Source organism: Apis mellifera, linkage group LG11, assembly GCF_003254395.2.
Source record: "Apis mellifera strain DH4 linkage group LG11, Amel_HAv3.1, whole genome shotgun sequence".
NCBI lineage: Eukaryota > Metazoa > Arthropoda > Insecta > Hymenoptera > Apidae > Apis > Apis mellifera.
In genome coordinates this window covers 3277820-3289815 of record NC_037648.1, presented here as the reverse complement: position 1 = coordinate 3289815, position 11996 = coordinate 3277820, and the positions used below count along the sequence as shown (strand labels likewise).

Sequence of the window (11996 nt, the reverse complement as noted above, 5' to 3'; positions counted from 1 at the left end):
TATACATCAAAATATAAATGTTATCTATAAAACTTTTAATTGAAACGTAAAATCAAATAACTATTCATTTAATTAATTGACGCATGGTTCTTAGATTCATTATTCTTACATTTATAATACAAATAAGTAATGAATTAAAAATAAAATTACTATTAATATAAAGAAAATTAAAATTAATATTGATATAAATATATTAAAGAAACAATATTACTTTATATTCAGCTTATATTCTATTCTTATTAAGATTTTTCTTATACAATTAATTATATTTATATATAAATTTTAATTTTTTACTGTGTTGGCTAACATAAATTTATAACTTGAGAGCTACATAGAATAACTTAATATTAATTTATAGGTAAATAACATAATGTTTTTAAAACTACACGCATTCTTTTTGTTATAAATAATACTTTTCATCTTTTAATTGAGCATAGGATCTGAAGTATTAACATTTGAAAGTAAAACTCTTAAGAGTGTTTTTCAATAGTGGAATCTGCAATTGAAATTCGATGTCCGAAAATAAATTTCACTTTCAATGCAATGTCCACTATGAAAAAGTAAACTGTCAAAAGTTTTACTTTAAAATTTATATACAATATCATAATAAAATCATAATTATTCGAAAATTATTGAAACCACTTTTAAATTTGTAACAATCTCTAAATGTCAGCCAACAATTATATTATATTTTGAGTTCCTTTACTTTGTTCATTTTTTTTATCACTCACATTTATGCAAAGACTTTGTTTGTTCTCGATGACATGACAGAATTGATTCATCATCATATATTTTCATGTATTCATTATCATATGAAAAGTAAATCTGATGCCATCGATTACGCGAACACGAGCAATATATTTGGATTTCATTATTAAATAATGAATTTATACATTTCCATATCATTTAAAACTAGGCTTTGCCACGTTTCAAGCGTAAGAAATAAAGAAAGAAGTAAAACGATCCACTTGGATTCAATTGGAACTTTCTAGATCCTAAGTTAGGATGTACAACACAGTGCCCTCTTTCTAATTCTTCGTCATTTTGTCCCTATATGCTCCATATTAAAATTGAACGTTTCGTATCGATGTAGGTGCATTACGTGCGACCGAACATTTACAGGATCAGAAAATCCTTCGTTGCATATAGGACATCGTTGAGACAGCAAAGTGTTGCTCAACATGGTATGTTTGATTTTGTGCACTTCTAACTGTTCTACCTCGGTGAATTTTCTTTGGCAAATGTTGCAAATGAATGTACCTATATCGGCATACTCCAATAAATGTTGCTTCAAGTTGATGTTGTTGTGAAACTTCATGTTACAAGTCGAACACGTAAAACCATCGCACTTTTCAAATTTTCTGCTATCAATCTTCTTATCCATAACTGGTTGAATTGGCTGTCTGTCGTCATTGTTGAAATCACTGTTGCAATTTAAATGAAAATGCTTCTCGTGGCACAACATCGCTGTACTGGTTGTCAACACCTCACCACAAAAGCGACACTTGAAACTGATGTTAATGTCACAACCGGTATGGTTCAAACTATCGTGCTTGGCTAGGAAAGAACCATTACCACATTTTCGATTGCACTTGCTACATTGAAATTTACCGTTCATGGAGTATTCTATCTTATGCATCGACAAATCTTCTTCGTTGGTAAAATTCAAATTGCAAACACTGCAAGTATACGTCTTTGCCGATAATATTATCGGTTCTTCCGTCACTTTGGTCCTTATGCCAACGTTATTCGTCAAAGCGTAACTGTGATCTTGCATGATATTTAATGTTTTCTGTATAATCGGCGCATCGGGTAGATGAACATGTAACTTGTGCGCGTGAAAATGCGACTCGTAATTGAAACCTTCACTGCAAATATCACATTTGTAAGCGTACAATTTTAATACATCGTTCGGATAATGTTCCACCTTGCTATGATGATGAAGCTTGTACATCCCCTGAAACGATTTACCACATACGGTGCACACAAACACTTGGTCATTATAGTAATACATATTATGCTCGATGAATCTCTCGTACGATTCAAATAACAAATTACACGTGGTACACATTGGATACGAACTCCAAATGGACTCGTTGACTCGGACGGGTTTGGGGACCTGGTCCATGTGAAAGTGTCGCTCGTGAATTCGAATGTTCGTTTTTTTAACGAAACCTTGATTGCAAAACTTGCAAAAAAATTGATAATTTTCCGCGCATGAAGGCGAATGAGTCGCGAGCGAATGAAGTTGTAACAATCTTTTGGAGGGAAACAGGGTACCGCAATCGCTGCATGATTTATTGGCCGGTTTGGAATAGGTACGCTCGTGCATGCACAAATTCTGAAACGTTTGAAATTGTATCCCGCAAATGGCGCAAGGAAATGTTGTTTTATCACTTGTCTCAACTTTGTAACCCTTCATCCAAGTGATACCATTAACTAATCTCTTTTTACTTGCTGCTGTGGCGGAGTAGGATGGGGCAGATGGCAGAACATGAGATGAACTATAAGTCGTAATAATCGAATTTATTGAAGACTTCATTTTCTGCTCTGATGATATTTGTTTCGAAGAAATTGAATGAATGTTAAATTTTGAGTTAATCGATTCCTTTCGAGACGAAAGGGAGCGTTTTACTTGAAGCCTACGTTGCTTACAAATTAGGTCTTTTATTCGACGACACACCTTCTCGTGTTCTTTCAAACACGAATTGAGCCAAAATCGTTTGTGACAACCTTTGCACTTATTTTCTTTCTTCGATGAACTGCAATTTATCTCGACGTCAACTGGTAGAGTGTCTTTCTTGGATCGTATAGTTTTTAAGCAATGCACAATCATGTGTCGTTTCAATAATACCGGTGTGTCGAATTTCTCGTAACACACGCAACATTCTTTTCGTTTAAACATGATATGTTGACGCAAATAATGTTTCAATAATTTATTAATGGATGTATAGCGTGCGTTACATATACTCGACATGTAAATAGAGTGAAACAATTTCATATGCTCGTACAAATTCTCTTTTAACGAGAATAATTTTTTACAAACATGGCATTGAAAAGATTTCTGGGATATTTTAATATTACTTTCTGACATATTTGACTCTTTTTTAACAATTGATAAATTATTCGTTTTGGCTTTGAATACCTTTGACGTAAACTTCAAAGATAGGTCATTTGTCGATTCAATTTTAATGGAATTCTCAATCTTTTCCTTTTTTATCTCTCTCTCTTCTTTCAAGTTTAAAGATTGAGAAACATTTTTGACTTTATCCGTTTTAATCTTACTCCGTTTCAACATCTCATCACATTTTTCTAGATAGATCTTGCATTCTTTAGTTACAATTTCAGATTTGAATTTTTTATTTCGCAAGGACATTCTTCGCGTAGATACATTGCAGGGATATTTTCTTTTAACAGAAGGTTTCGCTTTGTTAGAAGCAGTGTCATCCTGTTTTATTGAATCGCGAAATTTACGTACTGCATAGGAATTTTCTCCGGATGGCCTAAGATTGTAGGGTACATTGTACGAAGTTTCCAAATTACTTTTTATTTCATTGTTCAATAAGAGCATCATCGTGCGGGGATTCACATGAATCTGAACGAATGGTTTATTTTTGTCAACCGCACGAGATCGGATACGCTTTTGCGCTTGAATATTTTCTGTATTGCTCAACGAGGAGTTATCACCAAATTTCTCACGTGCTTCACTCATGTCATCAATAACAGAATTATTGTTTACACCAATAACTTTCTCTATGATAACGTCATCGTTGTTCGATTTTTCTTTATAAAACGAAATAAAATCTGTAAGAGTGGTCTGCTTCGTCTTTTTAGAGGATGTATCGCATGAATAATTTAACTGGTTCGAACTATTTATTGAACTTCTCGGCTTTTTCGAAACTGTATCGCACTGATTTTTCAAATGCGTGCAATTTAAACCGTTTAATTTGGGAGAAGGTCTACTGTTCAATTCTTTTTTAGATGTATCTGTCATATTGTTTGATCGTTTTGGAAACGCGTTATTTGAATTGTTTATCTTTTTCACGATCAATACATCATCAAAATCACTTGTTGATCTTTCTGACGATTTGAAAATTTCTCGAATTGGAGTATTATCGATATTATTTATTTCATTTCCATGCACGTGAAGTAAATGGCATTGGATATAGGTCTTTCTCCAAAACCCTCGACGACAAAAATTACAAAAAAATTTATAAGTCGTAATTTTTTTCTTACAACCGTTTATCCTCAAATGACGATTGATTGAATGATAAGTATTGAAGACCGCCTTACAATTTTTACATTTATAGTCACCGTTACAGTATCTACGCACATGGCGATTAAAACTTTTCTTGTTAAATTTCACGAAACAAATACTGCAAGTTATATATTGAGTATTCAATGTATTATTTTTTAAGGGATCGAATTCTTGAGGTGGCACATAACTTTTATATTCATAATTAGCATTCGAAACTTCATCTTCAATTTTATCATTCGTAGTTTTATTATTTTCGATTTTATTATCTTCAATTTTGCTTTCTTCGCTTTCACAATCTTCAGATCTTGATGCTTCGTTTTCATTCTCGGCTTCAATTTCGTTCAACCATAAATCGTCATAGCTATCGTTCTCGATCGGTTCTTCTTTTATTCTTATTATTCCTTGTTCAGAAAGCTGAAAAAAAATATAACAAACCTAATAACATTTAAAGAGCAATTTTAATACACATTGGATGCAATTTATGCTCTTATAAATGTGACTATTACAGATCAAGTAAAGAAATTGCATTTTGGAATATTGACATTTACGAACCATTCAAATTTTATCGAGAAAATATTGACCATGTTTGCATTTTTGTTAAAAGTAAAATTTTCATTAAATTAAAAGTAATAATTTTTAATAAATTTAATGTTAACAAATGATAGATAGACAGATATATACTTATAATTAAATATAAAGTTTAGTAAGTTAGTGACCAATATATACCAATATAGACCAATATATACTTATAATTAAATATAAAGTTTAGTAAGTTAGTGCAATTTATATTAATAATATTCTATTGTACTAAATAAATATATTAAAGAAAAAAAATTAATTATTTAGAAATAAATACATAGAAAAAGGAGAGACAAATAAAGCATTTTATCGTAAAATAAAAGATGATGCTTATAGAGTGTTTCCAAACTGATAATACATAAGGAATTCGTATCTATGAATTCAAAAAAATATATCGAAAACATAGAATGATTTTTTTTTTTTTTTTGCAAGAAATCGAATTGATCGATATTGAAGATTCGTCTTTTGAATAATATAGATTGATTATCTTAAAAAATCACTTTTTCGAAGATTTTTTGCTTTTAAAGAAATATAATATTCCTAATTGATTATTCAGTCAATGAATAATATAAGCGATAAAGAAATTCAATCAATCTCGATTCCTATCGATTTTATTAATCTTCAAATATGTTATAAAGAGTACCATTTTTAATAACATTTTGAACTTTATGATTTAACTGACAATTGCTTAAGTAAATCTTATATATGTGCTTTCTTAATAATAATATATGATCACAACTTAACATCGCACTTAACTATTTACATAAATACATTAAGACATCATCAATCATTTATGTATAATAATGAGTTTGTCGTTATTTATCAGAAAATTATTTCCTTATGGATTTAAAAGGTATTATTTTTTGTAACATATATACAATGAGAAAAATGATAGATAGAAAATATAAGATAGAATATCGTTATCATTGCAACTTTAATCATTTCAATCATCGAAGAATTGTTTTATATTTTAATTCTAAGTAATTGACAAATTCACCAGGAATTTTAGGTAAAAATTTATTGTTTTTAATTCATTTTATATTTAATATAAAAATATATACATTAACGAGGAAAGATATGTACAAATGTTAATATATAAAGATGAGAAATGAATTAATCTTAAACTGTATCATAGAGTTAAAAAGAAAACTTGTTACTTCTTACTTGAAATTATTTTTCATTTCCAATTACCACATTGTAAATTATTAGATTTATAATATTAAAAATCATAATATAAAAGATATAATATAAATTATTTTTAATATAGATTTTAAAAAAGAACATTTCAAATTTCCAATTTATTATTATCCAATTTATAATTTTATTTATACCAATATCTTTCCTTCTTCCCTTCTTTTTCTTCCTTTATTATTGTTCTTATTATTGTGTCATAAATTTATAAGTTAATGAATGCATACGAATTCATGAATAGCCACTCTTATTATTAATTGATTAATTCACCATTTTTCCATTCTGCACAATACATTAGGTTAATCGGAATTTCTAATCTTTCATTGTTCTTCTTCAAATAATGCTATTCTATGTGAATCTAAAAATATATATGTATCAATAAAAGGAATAGACGAAAAGCTCTGCTTTTAATGCAAACTTTCATATTCTTTCAGATATTAAACAACATATGTTGAGAAAGTAGCAGAGGAGTTTATATCATTTGTTGAAAATTTTTTACATTCGCAATAAACTGTAATTTGTAAGTATATTCTTCCAGACATACATATTTATATATATATATACGACTTAATATAAATTTTTTTATAAAATTTGATATACATATATAATATACAATTGATATTGTATATATAATATATAATTTATTCTGAACCGCTGAAATATTTTAAAAAAATTTGAAAAAATATGATTGATATGAAGAAATGTTTCAGATAAAAATTATTTGATATAGAAAGATTACATTATGCATTATTAATAGTTTTTATAAATTTTTTTATAAATTTTTGTAAATAGAAGTCATATGAAGGTTAAATTTAATCTTTTAAATGAAATCATATAATTTTTATTGCATTAATCGATGTAGTTCGTTATTTCCTACAACAAACAAAAATCTTTTTAGTTTAATATTTTAACTTGAAGTTTATAAAATTTACGATACGAAAGAAGGAGAGTATGAATAGTTATTTCGCATATTCCTTCCTATTTTCCATATGATAAATTTTACAACATCAAATTACAATCTCCTAATCTAAAGATTTTTCGATAATTTAATTTTTTTTTGTAGAAAATAAATTGCATCAATTATTGCAATAAAATTATATTATCCATTTAAAAAATTAATTTGATTCTATGACTTTTATACATATATAGGAAAGTTAATAGAAAGTTAATTGTATATATTAATACTTGCACAACGCATTTCTTTATATTAAACAACTTTTGTCTGTTTTTTCACCATTTATATTTCAGCAGTTCGGATGTACTATATTTATATCTACATTATGTACACAAACGCACAATTCATAATATCGATTTTTCTGATAAACAATATATGACTCCAATCATAATAAACTTGGCTATCATTTGGCTCTTATATTGTAGTTAAATTTATACTCAATCTATTAAATCTATATTTAAATTTATTTCATTGGATATTATCATTTTACTTCACTTAATTTCGATGATCCATTTTTATCATAATGACGAAAGCACATGTGTAATTATAACACTAATATAACTCGTATCTCTTCAATAATGGAACATGAATTCACGTTTTTAATAAATATCACTGCATTTGTTATATTAATTTATTTTAATAGCATTTTGTTTAATAATATGGGAAATAAAAGAAGAAGATTTCATATATTCATATATCACTTTGATTTGTCGTTTTTAATTAGTTAAAATTAATCCTTTGTTTAGAATATTAAGATCTTGTCTATAATAAGTTTTTTACCATATATCAATTTCATGACATAATAAAAAATGAATAAATGTCTATTATAGGACTGCATCATAATCGTTAGTTAGCTTATATGATAGAGTGAACTATTAAATATATGGATTTCATATATTTAAAAAAAAAATACACATTTTCAAATATCTTAATTTTATGAAAAATGTTTTAAGAGTAGGAATACATTAAATTTTAAATTTATATGACATATAACAGAAAATATCAATTTTCATCTGATGATGATATTAATATTATATAAGATCATATTCATATTGAAATATATTTATTAACTATTTTGGTATTGGCTTATATAATTTTTTATACTTTTTTGTTTTAATTCGTTTATAAAGAATAATAACGTTTATTAAGAATAATTAATCGTTTCTTATTCATATTCAAATTTGTTTAATTCAATTCAAATATTTAATTATATTGAGGTTCGATTGGTTATTTTTTTTATTTTTTTAGAAATGAAGTGTTATTGAACGAATCTTGCAGTTTGTATTGAAGCGTCATTTTGAAAGATGTAATTTCTGCCAATTCAAGTTCCATATTTTTATAATTTTTTTTTTATTTTATAATGTATATAATATATTATTTAATATATTAATATATATAACAATTTACAATGGTCATCATTTATTTAAAATCAATTTGAATACAATTCTTTTTTTTTAAATTATAAAAATAATAATTAAATTTATTTAATAATTTTTAATAAATTTATTATTTTTGTAGTAGTATTAATTTTAACAATAATAATATACTTGATTTCATTTTTTCTAATGCTTTCTTTTAATTCATATCTTTCTTTTTTGTTGAATAAATACATTAATATTGTAGTCAAATGGTGAATTCTTATATCATTTTTTCATCTATTAAATGAATAATTAAATGACAAAAAGCGTAACATATTGTTGATTTTGTTGAATATGATTCATATTTACATAGTCTTCAATGTACTTTATATACAAGATATTAATATAGTTCGATATTTTTATATGTATAATATTTGTTATTTTAGAAATTCTAAAAGTCAAAACAAATACAGACTTTGATATATAAAAATATCAATTAATGTTTATTTATTAAGTTATAAGCAATTGAAGACGAAGTAAAATAGAAAGAAACTGTGTGCTTTTTGTTATACTGTTATCATAGTCTGTTCCTGTCATTTCATCTAATGCAAATTTCAATTGCTTATAACTTAATAAATAAGTCGATTGATATTTTTGTATACCAACTTTTGTGTATAATTTAAAATTATGTTTAATTAAAATTATGTTGATTTTTTACAATTCACAATCCACACGTCACAAATTCACAAATATATGAAAATATATATATAATATAATTAATTATAATATAATTATAATAATATATTATAATATAATTAATATATATAATTATATAATGTAATTTAATGATTTATTTTCTACTTTCATATGAAGTACATAAATAAAATATCTTTATTTTTATCGATATGATTAATACAATAATAAAAATTTATTTACAGCAATATATACATACTCAAATCGTTGTACTACCAGTTAGGAAACACTTCATATTATGGTAATAGGTGTACTTATTTTAAATTTAAAAATATTATCTATAACTATTTTGTATAATTTTCTATTCATTCTCATAGTTTAAAATCATTCTTGTCATTATATTTAACTTCTTATATTATCGATATGTATCAGAATATCAAATCCAGATTTAAAAGTGATCATGAATTTAAAAATGGTACATACCAACATGCTATTTTATTCATGAATAAAATATAGGCAAATTGAAATGCACAATAAGCGTATAAAAAGTTCTATAGTAAATTTAAGGATAATGAGGATTACATATTTTAGGATTACATATTATTCAGAAGTATTGTAGAACTACTAAAAATTCTAAGAGATCATTAGAACACATGTTCGATGTTTTTAGGTTATTCAAAGTGATTTTATCGCCATCTATGAGAAAAGTTAGGAAACAAAAAATATTTTTAAAATACTATTTTAACATAAATTAATATCAAATAATCATTTTAATTTTTCTTATAGTTTTTGATAATATTTGATGAATAGAAACCAGAAATAAATAAACTCAAAATTAGATTTTTAAATTTATGATTTAAAAATTATAAAAATTAATAAATTCTTAATGTATATTATAGATTTATTAAAAAAATAAAAAAAATTTATGAAAAATTAAATAATAATAAAAAAATAATATACAATACAGAATTTTACAAAAATCATTATAAATTATTTAAAATAAATAATTTTATTTAATTTAATGAAAAAAAGTGTAATAATATAACAGAATAACATAATTTCTACTTGGTAAGTTAACCGGCAAGATAAGAAAACGTTTAAAGATAGCATCCAATAGTGAGTGGAAGGGGAACGTAGCGGGCTCACGGACCGCTTCTACGCGTCTCAATGTTATACGAACAGTGACACAAAATTCCTTGTATTCACTACTTCATCAAGTCGTACAAATAAATATAACAAATCCAAATATACCTATATATATAGAAATATTTATTAAAATATGTAACATAAAAATAGAAGCATTCTTTTTGACAAATATATGCATAAATTTAAAAACGTAAAGAAACATATTAATATATTAAAAATATATTAAAAAATCTTATACAAATATTTATTTATAACATATATCACATAAATATGATTAATAACATGCAATAGTAATAATGTATATTAATATTTTATAATATTTCTTGATAATGATTTATATCTGATAAATAATAATTAAATAATAAAATTTTAAATATTTTGAAATTCTATATTTAAAAATTCTTAATAAAAAGTAATGCTAAAAATAGCAAAAATAATCAATTTACAATAAAGTTCAAAAAACAAATACTTATAACTTATATATCACGTTATAATATGAAAATGTTACTAAGAAAGATATAAATATGATTATAAAAGTATGATAATAGTATTTTTATTATTATGATTTGTTAATAGTTTAAACTTATAAGCAAAATATTGATCATTTAACTTAATAAATAGGATTAATAATTATGAATAAATCAAAATGTTACGATAGGAACATCAAATATATTAATAATATGAAAAACTGCACTTAGGAGATAATTTATATGTTTATTGATATTATAAATTCATGTAATAATAGATGCATAGATATATAGTTTATATATGTTTATTGATATTATAAATTTATGTAATAATAAATATATAGATACATAAGATAAGAGACACAGATACAAAAAATATAATACATTGAGAAAAGCGATCTTACAATTAATACACCTAGCCTAACAATTTTTCATAATATAATAATAAAAAGTTTTACAAGTTTTACTTTTAATTTTCATGTTAAAATTACTAAAATTATTTAAATTATTCAATAATTCAATAAAATCGATTTTATTTATATAAGAACAATCAAATCTATATCTAATTACATAATATCTTTCGTAACGATCAAGAAAATAATTCATATTCTATAATATTAAAATAATTAAAGTAAATTCTATATAAATATCAAATAAATGCATTATATTGTCTCTCTCTTTTTAAGATTTATAAAGCCTAATTACAGAATTAACTAAAATAAATGTTTTTATTAAATAATCTTTCAAAGTACTTACATTTGTCTTGACTCCCAAGTTTACGTCCATAAATATTGCATCAACAGAACGGTTATAAACTAAGACTCGAGCCATTTCTTTTATTTAATTACTTTTAGAATTGGATAATATTGTTCACATGTATTCAGAAGAAATTTATACATATATATGTATGATCAGTGAATAGTAGATTGTAATATTCTTTATAGACAATCTATTTTTTTGATATGATATATTCAAATTATATAATAATAATAAATTTTAATACAACAAAATAAATTTTATATATAATTTAATCATTTAATGATTCAAAATTCTTTAAATCCATGAAAAACGAGAAACAATATTTTAGGTTAACCCTAAGGAGATGACCTCAGAAATTGTTCACATTTTTCTTCTATTATATGCATTTTACTTTTAATACATATTCATTTATTAACTGCTCTTATTAAATAATTATATAAATTTTTTCTTCTACGTGTGCAAACACATCAAAACAAAAAAGATAATTACTGTACAATAACACAGACTATTCCAATAAGACTAGAAAATTCAAAATGGCGACTACCGATACTATAAGAATCTTTCATTTTCAACTCAGTTCAGGCCATTCT

The 11996-nt window shown here is 24.7% G+C and overlaps 1 protein-coding gene across 1 annotated transcript; it reads right to left on the bottom strand.

Moving 5' to 3' along the window:
- Positions 1–351: 351 nt before the first annotated feature.
- Positions 352–11610, bottom strand: LOC102654395 (zinc finger protein 184). Its single transcript, XM_006560631.3, has 2 exons — positions 11404–11610; positions 352–4672 (listed from the first exon to the last, which is right to left on the bottom strand). The coding sequence occupies exons 1-2, from the start codon at positions 11476–11478 to the stop codon at positions 1040–1042; spliced, it is 3708 nt and encodes a 1235-aa protein (XP_006560694.2). The 5' UTR covers positions 11479–11610; the 3' UTR covers positions 352–1039.
- Between the last annotated feature and the right edge of the window lie 386 nt (positions 11611–11996).